The 18,637-nt window shown below is 48.0% G+C and overlaps 1 protein-coding gene across 1 annotated transcript in view; it reads right to left on the minus strand.

Annotated features, from left to right (window-relative positions):
- LOC122872934 (spectrin beta chain, non-erythrocytic 1-like) overlaps positions 1 to 18,637 on the minus strand; it is a 53,125-nt gene that overhangs the window by 15,833 nt on the left and 18,655 nt on the right. Inside the window, 18 exon segments of the mRNA XM_044189064.1 lie at positions 100 to 324; positions 698 to 961; positions 1,168 to 1,314; positions 1,634 to 1,724; positions 2,411 to 2,613; positions 3,214 to 3,970; positions 4,113 to 4,250; positions 4,338 to 5,208; positions 5,461 to 5,614; positions 5,880 to 6,182; positions 6,360 to 6,518; positions 7,697 to 7,814; positions 8,822 to 9,009; positions 9,694 to 9,806; positions 11,021 to 11,136; positions 11,503 to 11,583; positions 13,355 to 13,446; positions 15,972 to 16,145. Coding sequence (XP_044044999.1) covers positions 100 to 324; positions 698 to 961; positions 1,168 to 1,314; positions 1,634 to 1,724; positions 2,411 to 2,613; positions 3,214 to 3,970; positions 4,113 to 4,250; positions 4,338 to 5,208; positions 5,461 to 5,614; positions 5,880 to 6,182; positions 6,360 to 6,518; positions 7,697 to 7,814; positions 8,822 to 9,009; positions 9,694 to 9,806; positions 11,021 to 11,136; positions 11,503 to 11,583; positions 13,355 to 13,446; positions 15,972 to 16,145 — 4,194 coding nt within the window.

Raw genomic sequence — 18,637 nt, forward strand, 5'->3', positions numbered from 1 at the left:
ACTCTCAGGCTCAGTTTATACTGTCAGGCTCAGTTTTTACTCTCAGGCTCAGTTTTACTCTCAGGCTCAGTTTATACTGTCAGGCTCAGTTTTACGTACGATCTCGTCCTCGACGTCTCGGTTGAACTGGTGAACTTCTCTGGATGCCACCAGGAAGTTCCTGCGACGTCGCAGCGGCTCCAGCAGCTCCTGGAACTTCCTCTCCACCAGCTGCCTCCGCCCGTCCACCTCGTCAGTGTCTTTCACCTCCTGACCCAGAGCCTTCACCTGGCTCTGCAGCTCCACCACCTCCCGCTGACGCACCTCCACCTGGTTCTCCAGCATCTGTGGGGGGGGCGGCGAGTCAGACTCAGACTACTACTGCTCATACCAGCACTGGTACTATTACAACTAACGGTGCTACTACTGTTACATCCTGTATTATTGTAACAATTATCAATGAGGCATTAATACAAAATGTATAATTATTATGTTGTACTTTTACAGTTTATATAATATTTAAAATCTGATCATGTTTTTGTGTAAAGTCTGAATCTGTAAAGTGACCAGTAACTGCAGCTGTCAGACAAATGTAATGCAGTAGAAGTACAAAGTAGCGTAAATGGAAAAACTCTACTAAGTACAAGTAAATAAATTACTCTCCACCACTGTTAGTACTACAGCCTTATTCACTACTGCAGTAATACTGTCATTGTACCTGTTGTTTTTTGAGCAGGATGTTGACGGAGGTCAGGTCTTTGCCGTAGTCGTCGGACTGGATCTGGCCCTCGAGGCCTCCCATCCACTTGTCGAGGTCTGCGCAGCTCTGAGTGAACAACTCAGCCTTGTTGGCGTCGAACAGACACTGAGCTTTAGTCTGCGTGGTGGACTCTAACTCCTCCCACATCGTGTGGAGGACCGACAGCTTCCCCTTCACCACCGCCTCCGTCTCCGGCTTCTCCGACACAAGCAGCATGCCGTCCTACAGTCCCATAAACGGGGAAAAACTCAGGTCAGGTTAAAGGTCACTGTAAATAACAGTAAAGTACTGTTCTAGTGACATCCTTCATCCTCACTGTCTATTGTTCTATTGCAGAGCACAGCTGCACATGTACAGTACAATAAATGCACCATAAACTGCGACAAAAGGTCCCGATCCAGTAGTAGCAGTGTTCAGACCCTCCGTACCTTCTGGATCTTGTCCAGCCACTCTTTGTTGGACTGCAGTTCGGCCATGAAGGCCTGGTGCTTCAGCCACTTGCTGTGCAGGTTCCTGGCCTCGTCGTAGGTCATGTCCTGAGCTGTGAGCATCTTCTCATTGATCCACAGAGACAGCTGGACACACACACAAACACAAAATGTAAAGTTTGTCAGGGTGTCACCAAAATATGATCTTTCTGGGAAATTTCTATCTGCTTCCGGACCAAAGTGCTGGACTGACGGATGACCCCACCCCGCCATCTTTACGCCATCTTTACTCCCCGCCTTAAGTGGAGCTTCATGCTTCATGTGTCATCTCTTAAAGAAATCAACCATTAAGTTACTTTGCTTCGAGCGAAACAAATCAGATTCTTGACACCAAACTGAAATCTGCCTTTAAATTTGAATTTCTCTATAAAGTGTTGACGTTTGAAGTGTTTGAGGAGAGACTGACCTCCTGGCAGTCCTGCAGGAACTTCTGCAGGTCTCTGTTGTCCTTCAGTCTCATCAGCAGCTCCACTGCAGCCTCCCTGTTCTTCTTATGCCTGAAACACAGAGGACGAGGTTAGATCAAGACGCCATCACAAAGAATACGTCATGCTGATTGGATGGAGGGTGTATTATTTGTTCATTATTAACTAATAACTAGGCAACAGATTCTGCTACCGGTAGGAACGGTAACGCTGGCGACGTTGACAAAGTGACAACACAAAGTTTACATTTGAAAAACTACAGACACAAAACATGAAGAAACACTACAGACTGTGTTTGCTGGAATAACAGAAATAATCCACTCTGCCCGGTGCGGTTATGAAAAGGAGGGTTACTTTAATTCTAACAATAATAAAGTTATTACAGTCAGAGGTTTAACAAAGCTGAGGTTCAAAGTTCATTCCTGACAATGTCACCACACGGGCCATTTAGTAGCTGTTCTGCAGCTTTCGATCATAGTTTGCCTCATTTCTCAACTGCTGTTTCCAAGGTCAAGAACTTTAACCTTTTTTTTAAGCCAACTACTGGTGACTACATCCTGTGAAGCTGTGATGCAGCGCTGCACTTTAGTACAATACTACATCACAGCTGGGCAACAGAGCTATGATGGTGTGGACAGACTCATACCTATCAACCCACAGAGGCCAGTTACCATGTGGATGGACTTACTGTTTAACAAAGCTCATTCTAAACAGAGTCCCCTGAAGTCTCATATGTCTGAACTGCAGGTGATGTCTACCTGTCGTCGATGGAGGCGACTCTCTCCTGGATACGTTCGGCGTTGATGTTTCCGTCGCTGGCCAGCCGCCTGCCGGCCTCCACCACGCCATTGATCTTCTCTTCGTTGGCATCCATGGTGGTCATGAAGTCCTCCTGCTTCTTGATGGCGGCCTCGGCGCCCTCCAGAGTGGTGGGCATCTCGGTGTGAGCCAGGACGTACTCCTGCAGGTGAGGACACGGGGTTTAATACTGAGACAGTAACATGCTGAGGGTGAGTTTGTGCTGAGGATGACGCTAGAGGAAAGGTCACAAGGTCATTACAATCATAAGGCTTCATGCTCTGGAGAGCAATTTTTGTATCAATTATTTTATGGTAGTGCTGCAGGAAAGGTCAGAGGGGTCACGATGATCATCAGTAATGGTCCTCTGAGGACCTGAATATCCATTTAAATCAGGAAAATACATTAATCCTGAGCTGTTTGAATAAAAGTTTTAAAGAAATCTTAGAATTGTGACCAGCAGTTAACATATTTTGATTTGGACCATGTTGGACGGAGTGACTTGTTGACCAGAATACATCCGAGAATAATATCAAAATGTGGGTTCTGTTCAGAACAGAAACAGAATATCAGTTTGTGTTCAGATCAGGTTCTCTGGTCAGCAGTGGAGAACTTATTTCTGAGAAACCTGCATTATTAGTGCGAGTCCAATCCTGATCTTGAGTCAAGTCTTCAACATGGGTCACAGGACATGGGGGTCATGAACCTGGTGTTAAAGGTGTAAAAGACACTACTAGCAGTGAGGTGAACCATTTGTGTCTACCTGGTTGTTGAGGAAGGCCTCGGCCTGCTTGGTGTCTCTGAGGAACAGCTGGTAAGCGTGGGACTGGGACAACAGGTTTTGTCGGTTCTCCCACATCTTGTGTAGTTCGTTCCAGCCGGTGTCGAGCGCCTGCAGCCTCTGTCGCAGGAACATGTACTGCGCATCCGTCTGGCCCTGTGTCACCATTTCCCCCATGTCCCGCATCTTCTGGTAGTCCTCCTCGTAGTTCTGGATCTCGTTCTTGATGCCTTCGTGCTGGGCCATGAGCTTCTCGGCCTCAGCCAGCGTGTTGGGCATGTCCTCAGAGGCGATGGCTGTCTGAGTGCGGGACAGCCAAGACTGGAAGTCGTCCAGCTCGCGCAGGAACTGCTGCAGCTTCCTGGCCTCGCCCAGAGACTCCTCGCGGTTCTTCAGAGTGTTCTTCATTTCCTCCCAGACGGCAGTGATCTCAGCCAGGCGGCCTGTGATGGCCTTGGCCTGGTCGGGGTGCTCCTCTGCCAGCCGTTCGGCCTCGCCTCGCAGATCGCCCAGTTTGTCCTCGATGGCGGCCAGGTCACGCTCCATACCGGTCAGTTTGCGCTGCAGGGCCATGACCCCGGTGAGGTCGTTGCCCAGCTCCTGGGTGGACTCGATGACTTTGGTCTTCTCTTTGATCCAGGACTTGGTCTCGTTGCAGTCGAGGTGGTAGTTCTGCACACCCAGAGCTGAGTTCAGGGACTCCTTCTTCTGATCCACCAGATCACGGAACTGGCTCCACCTAGAGGTAGAGGAAAGGATCATCACACCTACAGTTTCATGGTGTTTACGCTGAGGACAAATGGACTTTGTTGCATCTTTATATTTTTTGTTTTTCCATTCACAAAACACAGCTAGTTATTACGTGTTACATCTGCTTGTACCTGTTGTTGAGTTTGTCCTGTTGGGTCTTGATGTCCTTTTCGCTCGAGTGACCACTGTGCATCAGCTGCCGGGCAATCTGGTTTACCACAGCAACACGAGACGCCTGGTTGTTCATCTCCGGTTCCAGACTCTCAAACCTGCCAAGGACACAATCCACATGAATACAGTTCTGGCTAAAAGAGATGTACAATCATAAACAATTATGCAGCATCTTGTAGTCCTACCTGTGCTGTATGACCTCCAGGTCCTCCAGTTTTTTGGGGATCTCCATGCTGTTCAGCCACTGCTCCTTCTCGTCGATCCAAACCTCACAGGCATTGGCCTCGCTGAACATCTTGTAGAGCGCCAGAGCGTCCTGCAGCGCCTGCTTCCTCAGCTTCGTCAGTTCTGCCACCTCCTTGTAGCGTTCCTCGATGCCGGCCAGTCGACCACGCACCTCCTCTGACTCAGCCTCCTCGTTAGGCAGGGAGGCGGCCTGCTCGTGGAGCGAGTCGATGACCGGGCGGTAGCTGGCCACCTCCGCCGCTGCATCCTTGTGCTTCCTGACCAGAGCCTGGGTGGAGAATTCGTCATGGCCCGTCTCTCCACTGGAGACAATGCGCAGGGCGTCCAGCGTCCAGGCGTCAACATCATCTGCGTCAGCCTGGAACTGGTGCAGTGCCAGAGCCTCCTCCAGCCTCTTCTTCCTCACTGCTGCCAGCTGCTCCAGCGCCGCCCACTGAGCCTGCAGGTCGGCGATACGCTCCTGGATCTTGGTGGCGGCGAAGTGGCCGGCCTCCACCATGGCCTGGCCCTCTGCAATGGTGTGCTGGAGGTGGCCTGCGCGGCCGCTCATCTCATCCTCCAGGGCGCGTTGCTGGCTGAGGAGGCGCAGTGCCCCCGTCAGGTCCTTGCCGTGCTCAACAGAGGACAGGATCTGCTCCTTCTCACGGATCCAGCCCTCCTCCTCTGCCATCTCCCAGAAAAACTTCCAGAGACGGCGGGACTCCTCCAGGCGGGCGCGACGCTCAGCGGCCAGCTGGGTCAGCTCCTGGTAGCAGAACTCCAGGTGGGAAACCCGGTCCTGGATGACCTGAGGGTCGCAGGGCTTGTAACCTGGACAGGAAGACACTATTATCAGCACTTAACTATTTTTGTTCTCATTTTTAAAGGTTTGAAATAATCTAGACTGTAGACGGCTGCCACAAACCACTACAGAAAGAAGCTTTCACTGATTGGCCTCATCAGAGTAAAATGCCTAACTACCGTCTCTGCTCCTAGCCCTACGAGATTGCTTGTTAGGAAGTCATTTGTGAAAAACACACGATGAATAAGTAAGAACAAGGGACGAGGACAGATCACGCTCACCTTCGTCGTTGACGGAGTACTTGTTGGCGTTGGTGCTGACTGCCTTCACCCTGTCAGCCTGGATGGCGATGTCGGCCTCCACCAGGGCGTGTTTCTGCAGCAGGTCCTCGACTCCTAACAGATGCTTCCCATAATCCTGAGACAGCAGCAACATCTGGGAACGAAAGGCAGACAAACAGACAGAGAGGACCAACGGTTAGGATGGCAGTGATCAGCTTCCTGTTCAAATTCAAAGATAAGCAGAGCAAGGAAGCACCAGTTACCACCTGTTTCCGGTCTTTGAGCTAAACACATCTTGGACCTATCTCTGTATTAGACGAGCAGAAGTGAAACTGATATCCATCTTCTCATCTGACCCTAAAATCTACCATGTGAGTGTAGGATTTGTTTTTTGGCCATCTCTCCGGCCGTCAGTGTACCTTCATCTCGTCCATCCAGTCCATGATGTAGAGCATCTCCTGGAAGACTCTCTGCAGGCCCAGGTTCATCTCCAGTCTCTGTCTGCGGGCCTTCAGCAGCTCAAGTAGGTACTCCCATAGCCGGATCACGTTGTCCTTCCTGGCTGTGATGCGTTTGATGTCGTGGTAGCGCTCCACCTCCAGCTCCCTCGCCACAGCAACCACGGCCTGGACACGCTCCTCGTATGCCGCGATGTCTGTCTCAATCGCCTCGTGCTTCTTGGTGGCCGCCTCGACGGCCTGAAGGTCGAAACCAAAGTTGTCCTGGAGAGAGAAAGGAGGCGGCAGTACATTCATGAAACCAACAAAATGTAAATGTCTCCCTTTTGGGTACTGAATTTTTTCTCAAAGAAAAGCACAGGAAATGTGGTTTACAGAGCAGATTTGGATGCTAATGTGTAGCAGCACCTGGTAGCTGCTGCTGACGGTGCATCTTCTTACCTGTGACACCAGTCTCTGGTTTTCGCTGAGCCAGGTCTCTCTCATGGCCGCCTTGCGGTCGAAACGTCTGGCGAGTTGTTCCAGTTTCTCCTGACGAATCAGCTCCGTCCTCAGAGCCAGCTCCCTCTCATGCTCCGCCTTCTCCAGTCGCTCCCAGGCCTGACGACGAACACATCATCAAACCCTTAACACAGTTATTAAGAGCTGTGCGGCAACAGCTGCCTATGCTCACTTTAATGCTGCTGCTGGTTGCATGAAGACCTCCAAGAACCGAACTGTAAACTCCAGTCAACCTCAGTCTGTGAACTTGGAGCCTGAACTCAGTGTCAGATTCCTCTATTGAATCCAAATCCTTTTGAATCTTATAATCCTTTTGTGAATACTCAAGTCAGAAACACAACCAACGATCCAGTTAAGATCTGCAGGCAGCATTTGTTGGATGATTAGGCAGAAACACTACAGCCTAATGTGTCTGTTGTTTTATGACAAATATATATTAAAAAGTTTAAATAACAGACACATTAATTACACAACAGTCACGTTTCTTTTTGGCGAGCTACATTTAGAATTAACGTTAAGTATTTTCAGCTGATATTCTCTGCTGCGCTCGACGGTCAGTCGATTAAAAATAAGAAGCTGTTGCCTGAATCTTTTCTAAATGTTTTTGTCTTTGCTAATAAGAAAGAAAAAATACTGAATGTGTTTAGGGCTGCAATTAATGATTTTCTTTATCTGCCGATTATATTCTTGATTAATCAATTGATCGTTTAGTCTATAAAGCGTCAGAAAACAGTGAAAAAAGTCTTCAACTGTCTTGTTTTGTCCGACCAACAGTACAAAACCCAAAGAGATTCAGTTTACTATCATGAAGACGAAGAAAACTAGCAAATATTCACATTTGAAAAGCTGGAAAAATGACAAACAATGAATTGATCATCAAAATTGTTGCCAATTTTCTGTTAAGCAACTTACTGATTAACTGACTGATTGTTTCAGCTCTACATTTGTTTTGAATCTGCAACCGGATCCAACATGGAACCAGCTATCGAAACCGAACCCTGAACTGCAATGACTTTGTCCTGTTAGGTCAACTTCAGGTAAACAGCACAGAAGCTAATATCACAGTTTATCTCCTCTGCTGTAGGAACTGGTTCTAAAATGATTTTATTGATGAAATTAATTCACTGACACGCATGTTTAACACTTAAGCGCATGCATCCTGTGAAACATAAATCCTCAAGTTTGTCTGACGCGTGAAGTCAACAGTGTTTTATACGTTCGCGGCAGACCGGACGATTCAAAGCTTCAGTCCCGGAGGCGACGGTTTCAGCTCTGACCTTGTTGATGTCTGAGATGAGTTTTCCCTCTCGGGGCATGTAGACCTTCTGGTTGTTGGCTCTCATCTTGCTCTGGATGGTGAAGAGAAGAACCTCCAGGTTTCCCTTCTCCGTGAACCTGAAGACAGAAGAGAGACACAAGTCAAAAGGAGGTGAAAGGAGGAAGCAAGAGGAGGTGGAGGATGGTAGCGGAGTCTGAGAAGGATGGAGAGAAGGAGGTGGAGGAGGTAACCTTGATAAGGTACACAGTGTAGAGATGATTATGGAAGTGGTGGAGGTAGTGGAGGCGTACAGAGGGTGTAAAGGTGGTGTTGCATTTGAATTTGGTAAAAGCTGATAATTAGCATGTGCAGTTCTTTTTGCTTTTCTGATTTTTTCTTACAGCATCTGCTTCTAACGCAGTGCGTCTGACAGTTTCTCTAACTTCATCAGACAGACACTCTGACGTCACGCCCACCTCACGCTGTGATTGGTCAGCTGTGTAGAGGTGAGGAAGTGGGCGGGGTTTGAACCTCTCTCTCAGCTCTTTTTCATTCTTCACACAACTATTTCTGTCACTTTCCATGTGAACAGCTGAGGCTCCAGCCTCCTCATCGCTCCACAAACACCTGATGTGTTCATTTATTCACTCAGTCTGTTTCTGGTTTTATCCACAAACAACTTCTACACCTCAGACAGGAAACTCTTTTTACAGATTTACAGTTTTTAATTTCCAGAGTTTCCACTCAGATTTTCTTAATGCTCAATAAAACAGCTGGATGGAAACAGACTTCCTGAGTAGCTGAGAGTTCAGGGAGGCAGCAGTGTGGACATTCAGATAGAAACACTTTGGGGTTAGACGTGGTTGCTCGAGATGTCGTGTGAAGTACTTTGTTTTAAGTATCCGGCCATTAGTTTGCTGCCACTGTGACTCTGATGGGTGGAGGCACTAAACTGGTGCGTCACCAAATGATTAGAAATTGTTTTGTTGAATATTGACAGTAAATTGAACCAAAATGTGGCTCGCAGTTGTTCAGATGACCTGCGGCCGGCTCAGAGACCTGCAGAGGACAGAGTGGGGTGAGGATGTAGGAGGGTGAGGCGGAGACAGGGTGGAGGAGGTGAAATGAAGGTAAAGGTTCTGACTTTGGAGGTTTCTCGACGGTTCGGTAGGTGTTGAAGGCCTGAAGCTGCTGCTGGACTCCGACCAGAGAGTTGGCGAACTTCCTGTTGTTGAGGATGATGATGGTCTGTTCGATCCACTCCAGCAGGTCTGAGGCCAGAGACTCGTACTTCTCGATCATCTTCTCCGTCTCGATGGCGTTATCCAACACCTGGACAAAAACACAGAGACGACTTCTGTCATCTTCATCACATCTCACTGTGTTACAGAGTCAGACTCCCTCTGAGGTCTGGACGGATTTGAATTGAACATCAGTGGCATTAAAACACCTTCAGGTCTATGAGCAGCTCAACTGTTTCTTATTTTATTGTCTTAAAATCTTATCGTCTCGTTTGCTGAAAAAAAAAACTAAATAAATCTGCTTTTTCTCCCTGGAAGTCAAAAGATTTCACGTAAACTGTTTCCAGATCTGTGTAAAGTCTGCCACACTGGTGAAAGGCGGCCAATAGAAGATGACCTGTCCATCTGCTATTGGCTCGTCTTTGGTGCACGGTGATGTCACCACCTGTCAACAGTTTTGGTGTGTTTCTGTGATCAGCAGAAAACTCGGAGCAAATGAAAAGCAAAAGTTTCGATTTGGAGTCAGTAACTTGTTAAATCATGTCTCTGAAGGATTTATGGATTCTTGTGAATATTTAAGGGAATATTTCTGAATATTTCTCTTCAGCTTCAGTTGCCTTAATAGTTCCTTCTGGCAAAAAAACATAATCACTGGATGTGCACAGATATTTCTGATTTAACACTTCAAAGTCAGATTACATTTTAACAGAAATATTCATCAATACAACTGTCTCACTTAAATTCACTTTGTTGGAGTTTGAATCTGTTTTCTGACCTTTCCGATACGTTTGCCCTCCACCTTCAGAGCTTTCATCTTGGAGAAGTAGTGATAATACGTCACCACGTAGGTGATGACTGACTTCTCATCAGGATGGTCCACGCTGATGTCTGCAACACAGAGAACAACAAAGTTATGACTCCTGTCGTGGGTCGCTGTGATGAGTTGGATGTAAATGTGTTTATATCGATCTCATTTCTCCATGTAAACATAAGCGTCTCTAAAACCGTAGTTCCCAACTCATTACCAGTTCTGTCCTGTGAACAGGAAATGTAACAGTTCGACCAAAGACTTCTTTCTTGTTTCATTTCAAGGATTTTCAGAAGTACACAAGAAAAAGCAAAAAGATGAACATAAAGAAAAGTTGTGAAACAAAAAAAGCATCTTGTGTTTGTGTTCTTGGGACTAAAAGAGGGCCAGATCAAAAGGTTGGGATTTTTATGGCTTCATAAACACGTCAGCTGATCTGTATCATAAATGTTTATACATTTGACTGAACATCAACTAAATATTGAACTAAAAACTGAAAATTATTTTGTGTTCTGATAAAACTGATAAATATTTTACGCTTCAGCTGTTTGGCTTAAAAATGTCCTTGATAATAACTGACATTATTTATGTAAACAGTAACTTCTAGAAGAAATGAAAAATACTAAAATCTGTTATTTTCTTTCTCTACTGCGGTCGTCTCTGATCGCGCCACTTCCCTCCTTTAGTTTCACCGATTTTCTCAGTTTCTGAGATGAAATCACTAAAGAGACCTGTGCACGTTAGCTTTATGCTAAACAGCTGAAAAATCTAATCAGTTCTTTCTGAGTTTGTGGCCTAAATGTCACAGAATATCACTGAACTGAAAGTTTCTGAGACGTCTTGACTAACGTCGTGACAACACAGGAGGTGTTTCTGCTGCATTTTTCAGTCGTCCGTCACATGCAGAACAGATCCGCTCCTATTTTAATCTGTCCAGTTGTCTGCACAGGCCGCATGACGGTTTTACTCGTGCTACACGCGCGTTAACGTGAAGCATATTTTAATGTTTCACACCTACTTTCATCTGTTTTACTTACATAACTACAGTGATTGTGTGTTCGGCTCCGACTGCTGTCAAAACGTGGGTTACCTACACTCAGTACTGTACCTGAACGCATCCTGTGCGACACACACGCAGGACGGAAGCTGCTGCTCTGCTAACATGCTGCTTTCACAGTGTAACAAACACATAAACAGGACTGACAAAGGAGCTTAGCTGGTGGAGGTAACAAAAAGTAAAAGCAGTGTCGTCAGCGTAGAGTGAGATCTTAGTTAAATTGGTTCAGTATCTGACCCTCTGGGTCCAGCAGCTTGGTGAGGCCCAGGTGTTGCTCTGCCAGGTTAAAAGCGTTCTGCAGGTTGTAGTGAGCGTTGGACTTCTTCAGCTTGTCAAAGTCAATCAGATCGGGTCTGAAAATAAGAAACAAATGTCAACACAGCTGGAAGAGATTTAAAGTTTGAGATAAATACAGTTTCAAGGTAATAAAAGTTGTTTTCTTGAGACCAAGATATAATTAATGGGTCAAACTGATGAAGTTTCTCAGATTTAACTGACAGGGTTCACAAAGTGAAAAAACCTTGATTAACAAATCAGATGTTTGATGCCTAGATGTATTTATTATTTATATAATTAAATATTGATACCAGAAAACTGGAATTACGAAACATCATATACCATACCATTTGTAATCTTGAGAAAATGTAACTGATCACGAGACAACGATTTCATCTGTTTAGATTTAACTATCTTTAGATAACTGACGATGATGATGTTACCTGTGTTTGTGGATGAGAGCGTTGAAGGCCATGCCGTCTCTCCAGCTGGTGGAGAAGTTGTGGATGTTCACGTTGGGATACCTGATGAAAAACAGAAAAAACACCTGATATTAATCTCAGCCAACATTTAGTTTTCATTAACAGGTGTTCCTGTGACCTGAACACGGATCTGACAAAAGCGACATTTTAGTGAAGGTTTAAGTTTGAATTACCTGAATAACAACAGTAAGAATAATAATGAAAAACAATGACAGTTGCTGTTCAGTGTTGACTGTCAGCTCTACCTGTGAGTCTGAACACCTGTGAGACTGTGTTCAGATCAACTCGAGATGGTACATGGTAAACACCTCTCACTGCAACATATAGCCAACGCCCCCTTTTAATCGTGGTGGTGTACTAAAGCCACCAGTGCTCTGTTCCACCCAGCATCCACCTGTAGACTTTGAGTCTACCTTCCCCTCGGGGGGGAAGTTAATACCGTCACTCCCGGCTGTGCTGAGCTGTGTTTCCTTGTGGGGAGTGACAAGTTCAGAGAAGTCGAAGAAAAGGTTTCAGTCGTATTCATCTGGACGCTGTTTTCAGAATCAAGACGTTTCGGCTCCCATCTGGAAGTCATTCTCAACTGTGAAAGATGGTCTGAGAACTCCTCCCTGAGGGCGGGGCTTAAGTAACACAGAGTAGCTTAAATTTCTGAGTTCTCAGACCATTTTTATGCCGAAACGTCTTGATTCTGAAAACAGCGTCCAGATGACTACGACTGAAACCTTTTCTACGATGGACCACTGCTGGACGAATGAGGGACGACACCGTCTTAAGTTCAGAGAAGGATGAATTATTCTACATTTGCATATAATCTCCATGAGAGGTGACTGACTGAACTTTTACAGGTAATGTTACTATCTGGAAATATTACAGTAGTGACAACAAGGGATGTGCTGGAATCCAATCCAAAAAACATCACATTACTGCTAAAAGACAGTAAAATTACCTCACATTGTGATCACTGTGTATTTTATCAAATCTAACAAACAGTGAACTGGATACTGCAGCTTTGTAGAACAAATGAACAAACATCAAACACACTTTAAACTTCGACTGACGTGAGTTTAAATGCAGCTCAGTGTCTCTGAGATTCTTTGAACCCATTCATGTCTTCATTCATGTCTTCATTCATGTTCTCATTCGTGTTCTGATTTCTGTTGTTAATAGTTGCGAAAGAACCAAAACAATCCTGCACACTGTTTATCACTTGGACACCGTTTTGTTTCCTGCTGGGTGTTGCAGAACGTCAGAACAGCGATGGATTGCAGTACAGATACATTGGGCTCTTATAAGCCACTAGCACCACCCGCCTGTCTGCACACCATCTCCACTTTACTACTAACAAACACCACACGCAGAGCTGAAGCCAACCTGTGAGGACCAACGTAATGTGTGCGAGTTTCCACGTAAAATACTTTGTTGTACGCCACGACTCAGCCCCCATAAACCGGCTTCAGTAGGTCGACTAGCTAACGTTAGCATAGCAAGTCGTGGCCACAGTAGCTGGAGCTAAACAGACAGCAGCCTGGTTCTCTGGTCCTGCTGAATCTCTGCAGCTCCCTTGTGGCTAATCAAACAGCTAATAAAGGAAGGAGCTCTGTGTTGTGTTCGCAGTACTGACAGGTAATATAAGCAGCTGTCGGTGTTGTTACCATCAGGATGTGTATAGCACAACCGGCGTACCGACACATCTCTACTGACACTAAAGGGCGACGCACAGCGGCGGCATGTAGCAGCGTCACCCGTCACGCTTCACAGCAGCTACGCACCGACCATCCAGCTGTAGTAGTGTCAAGGCACTGAGTCTCACCCTGCCGTCTTCATCTGACACCAGAGCAGCAGAGCGTCTTTGGCTGATCTCTTCTCTTTGTTGTCTTCAGTCTCCACACTGATGTCCTGAATCTGAAAATACAAACACATCAGAGTCAAACCTCCACCTGTCTGCTGTGTCCAGGTGAGCACACGCACCGTCACTACAGTCGAACCTCCACCTGTCTGCTGTGTCCAGGTGAGCACACGCACCGTCACTACAGTCGAACCTCCACCTGTCTGCTGTGTCCAGGTGAGCACACGCACCGTCACTACAGTCGAACCTCCACCTGTCTGCTGTGTCCAGGTGAGCACACGCACCGTCACTACAGTCGAACCTCCACCTGTCTGCTGTGTCCAGGTGAGCACACGCACCGTCACTACAGTCGAACTGCTTACAGACAGAAACATAAAGTTTTGTATGTTTTCTGCTGTGGATTTTACCTGGATTATTTATGAAAATGACGACAGTCTAATCTATAGATACATATATACATGTTCATTCGTCTGTGAAGGTTCAACATGGTGCTAGCTTCCTGTGAGCAAGACAATGATTGGTTAAAGAGAGCTGAAGCCCCTCCCCTCCTTCAGGTGTTCAGACACAGGTGTCTGCCGCTGTGCTCATCGTCTGAGGCTTCCTGAATAACTGATTAATAGAGCGAGGTTTCAGATCAGCGGCCGAATTCACAAAGTATCTTATTTCATCACACTGAGAGAAGGATGACATCATGATGACATCATGTTTTATGAAGGAACTGAACCTCTGTGTCTACAGTGATTGGCTGACAGGCCACCAGACTTCCTCGATGAGACTAAGGAAAATATTGACGATCGATGCTGTGATGTCCCTGAACACCACGCGGTCACATGTTGAAGCACGGTGAGTTTCAGCTTCTTCCTTCCTGACGGAGGTTTACAGTCCGCAGGTGTAGCAGCCATTGCTCATCATACCTGCATTTTACCTTCTTTTCTCTATTATTTTCTCACTTTTGTCATGTCCGTCCACAAATAAAGTAACCTGACGAATGTTTGACGGTTTCTTCTACATGCTGTGAAACGCCGTCATTAATGTTTTGATTACTTCATGGATTTAACTTAACAAACAAACTGAAGAGCATCTGTGGTTGGTCAGTGTTATTGGATTGCTTTGATCTGATTGGATCTTTTCTCACCCAACATTAAAATTAGATTTTAAAAGTTCATTATTGGTGATTGTTTTCCTGCTACCTCAGCCAGGTATTTCTAGGCTCAGCATGTTGCGTGAAGACGTTCGGGTTTCTGTGATTTGATTGGTCGACCTTTTCTGGTCATACAAGGTCAAGAAGTCCAGCCTGAGGAGACGACTGCAGGGCAAAGAAAGCCCTCGGAGCTTTAACGGTGTTGACGACCCGCAGTAACGGCAGCTCTGACTGGATGGTTTTAGGAGGAAGTGCGAGCTGATTGGTCAGAGTTTCAGACACGCACTGGGAATTCCCAGAGGTCAAAGGTCGATCCGTGTGACGTCACCTGGACTGGGTTTCCACGACGACGGCCTGCTGTCAGTGAAACATGAACAAATCCTGGACTTTAACCTGAGCGGTAGAAACCGAAGAGGTCGACCAATCAGAGGCCAGTCTGCTAGAGTAATAAAGGGGGCGTGGCCCTGTGTGTGTTCAGCAGCACCTTTTCCACCTGAAGGTCTGAACGTTTAATGTCTCCCGACACTCACTACAGCATCCTGAAAACGCCTGCGGACACTGTGACAGCGCTGTCTCCAGGTAGAAGGTTTATTCTTTTATTGCTGCGTTTAGTTTCTGGGTTTTCTTTGTGCGTTCTTTGCTCGAAGCACTCGAACGTTGCTTCGATAAGTGCTGTTCAAATAACTATTATAATAAATAATAAATATTATTGTTTTAACGCCTTCAGTAACTAAACACGGCAGTTACATTTCCAGACCAGCAGGGGCCGCTAACTCCAGTCGTAATAAACAACGTTTCAATACTAATAAATAAAAATAATGCTGTTTATTGACGGGCTCTGTTCTGATTTTCTAATTTATTACATGTTTTTACATTATTGTTATTTAAAGGTTTATAGAAGCACATGTAATAAGTGATGTTTGTTCTTTCATTTTACTTTTGTTTGATAGAAATGACGCGTGGGACGAACGTCAGCGTTAAACGGCGAGGACCAGCTGCGCTAGGTGTTGTTACGAATACAGACAAAATATATAATGAAGTGTTGTCGTTAATAGAATATGTTCATGATAATGTGAGTGTTTGTCACGAGATTCATTCTGCGTATTTTCAACATTACAGTTTTTTCACATTCTCAGTTTTATTTCTTAACTCTGTTTTTCATCACGTGATTGGCCAAAAAGCAACATGACATCACGTTTCATAATCAGCAGCCACATTTCAGAAACATCTGGTGAATTTGTTGGATGTTTCAGTTTAACGGTTGTTTTATATACTTTGTATTTGTTCACTCGGTAATTAACGGGAGCTAAAGAGTCTGCCGGAGACTCGCAGCGTGTTCGACCTCTGAAACCTCAGCAGTGTTTCCATAGAAACATCCAGACAGGTAACAACATCGCACCTGTCCTCCCAGGTGCCGGTCTCTGGCGTGTGTGCTGTTACCTGGAAGCGGAGGATGATGGTCCAGATGAGGCCCAGCGTCAGCCGGTGGTTTCCGTCCACGATGTCGTGGGAGCCCATGTTCTCCAGGTGAACCCGCTGCTCCTTCAGGAACTGCAGAGCTTTGTCCACGTTCTCCAGACAGTGAATACGCATCCGGCCTTTGGTGGGTTTCGGCTGCAGAGAAAAACAGAGAAGAAGAAGACGCAACGGTCAGGACAGCTGTGCACCTGCGGCTCCCGGTCCACGTCCACCGGGGGCCGCTGAGACCAGACCCCGACTCTGTTGAAGTGAATGAGAAAACCTCCGGCTTCTCTCTACAAAGAAACAGCTCATCGGCCTCATGACGGCCGTTTTTCACAATAAAAGCTCCATAAAGGAGAGATTCAGATATGGGCGAGCGATAAAACCAAACCAGACCTGCAGAGACCTGATCGGACCCGGGTTTGGTTTAACACGGGATGTGGGGAAACCGACTTCCTGTCTTCCTGGCCCTGAAAGCAGCACAGGAAGCGAGTGAACAGTGAAGCGTCCTTGGTCTTCAGGAAGGGGCGGCAGCGGCTGGACGACAGCCAGCTGTCACATTTCTTATCCGGACTCCTGAACCCAGAATCAAGGCCAGCGACTGCAGCGGCCCCCCCTCAGCGTCTGAAACTCCAACCGCTTCCAGTTTTAAGTTTAAAGAAGGAAAACAGGACGTGGGACACAGCTGGTTCAGCTCTCACTGCGTCTGTCAGTGCTGCGTCTGTCAGTGCTGCGTCTGTCACTGCGTCTGTCAGCGCTACGTCTGTCAGTGCTGCGTCTGTCACTGCGTCTGTCAGCGCTACGTCTGTCAGCGCTGCGTCTGTCACTGCTGCGTCTGTCAGTGCTGCGTCTGTCAGTGCGTCTGTCACTGCTGCGTCTGTCAGTACTGCGTCTGTCAGTGCGTCTGTCACTGCTCGTCTGTCACTGCTGCGCCTGTCAGTACTGCGCCTGTCAGTCGTCTGTCACTGCTGCGTCTGTCAGTGCTGCGCCTGTCACTGCTGCGTCTGTCACTGCTGCGCCTGTCAGTCGTCTGTCACTGCTGCGTCTGTCACTGCTGCGCCTGTCAGTACTGCGCCTGTCAGTGCGCCTGTCACTGCTGCGCGCCTGTCAGTACTGCGCCTGTCAGCGCGCCTGTCAGCGCTGCGCCTGTCAGTGCGCCTGTCACTGCTGCGTCTGTCAGTACTGCGCCTGTCAGTCGCCTGTCACTGCTGCGCCTGTCACTGCTGCGCGCTGTCAGTGCGCCTGTCACTGCTGCGCGCCTGTCACTGCTGCGCCTGTCAGTACTGCGCGCCGTCAGTCGCCTGTCACTGCTGCGCCTGTCAGTACTGCGCCTGTCAGTGCGCCTGTCAGCGCTGCGCGCTTTCACTGCTGCGCCTGTCACTGCTGCGCCTGTCAGCGCTGCGTCTGTCAGCGCTGCGTCTGTCAGTGCGTCTGTCAGTGCTGCGCCTGTCAGCGCTGCGTCTGTCAGCGCTGCATCTGTCAGCGCTGCGTCTGTCAGCGCTGCGTCTGTCAGTGCGCCTGTCAGTGCTGCTTCTGTCAGCGCTGCGCCTGTCAGCGCTGCGTCTGTCAGTGCTGCTTCTGTCAGCGCTGCGTCTGTCAGCGCTGCGCCTGTCAGCGCTGCGCCTGTCAGTGCGCCTGTCACTGCTGCGTCTGTCAGCGCTGCGCCTGTCAGCGCTGCGCCTGTCAGCGCTGCTTCTGTCAGCGCTGCGCCTGTCAGCGCTGCGTCTGTCAGCGCTGCGCGCTGTCACTGCTGCGCCTGTCAGTACTGCGCCTGTCAGTCGTCTGTCACTGCTGCGTCTGTCAGTGCTGCGCCTGTCAGTCGCGCCTGTCACTGCTGCGTCTGTCAGCGCTGCGCCTGTCAGCGCTGCGCGCCTGTCAGCGCTGCGCGCTGTCAGCGCTGCGCCTGTCAGTGCGTCTGTCACTGCTGCGTCTGTCACTGCTGCGTCTGTCAGTACTGCGCCTGTCAGTCGTCTGTCACTGCTGCGTCTGTCAGTGCTGCGTCTGTCACTGCTGCGTCTGTCACTGCTGCGTCTGTCAGTGCGTCTGTCACTGCTGCGTCTGTCACTGCTGCGCCTGTCAGTACTGCGTCTGTCAGTCGCGCCTGTCACTGCTGCGTCTGTCAGTACTGCGTCTGTCAGTGCGCGCTGTCAGCGCTGCGTCTGTCAGTGCGTCTGTCACTGCTGCGTCTGTCAGTACTGCGTCTGTCAGTGCGTCTGTCACTGCTGCGTCTGTCACTGCTGCGTCTGTCACTGCTGCGTCTGTCAGTGCGTCTGTCACTGCTGCGTCTGTCACTGCTGCGTCTGTCAGTACTGCGTCTGTCAGTGCGTCTGTCACTGCTGCGTCTGTCAGTACTGCGTCTGTCAGTGCGTCTGTCAGCGCTGCGTCTGTCAGTGCGTCTGTCACTGCTGCGTCTGTCAGTACTGCGTCTGTCAGTGCGTCTGTCACTGCTGCGTCTGTCACTGCTGCGTCTGTCAGTGCGTCTGTCACTGCTGCGTCTGTCACTGCTGCGTCTGTCAGTACTGCGTCTGTCAGTGCGTCTGTCACTGCTGCGTCTGTCAGTACTGCGTCTGTCAGTGCGTCTGTCAGCGCTGCGTCTTTCACTGCTGCGTCTGTCACTGCTGCGTCTGTCAGCGCTGCGTCTGTCA

This window comes from Siniperca chuatsi, linkage group LG3 (assembly GCF_020085105.1).
Source record: "Siniperca chuatsi isolate FFG_IHB_CAS linkage group LG3, ASM2008510v1, whole genome shotgun sequence".
NCBI lineage: Eukaryota > Metazoa > Chordata > Actinopteri > Centrarchiformes > Sinipercidae > Siniperca > Siniperca chuatsi.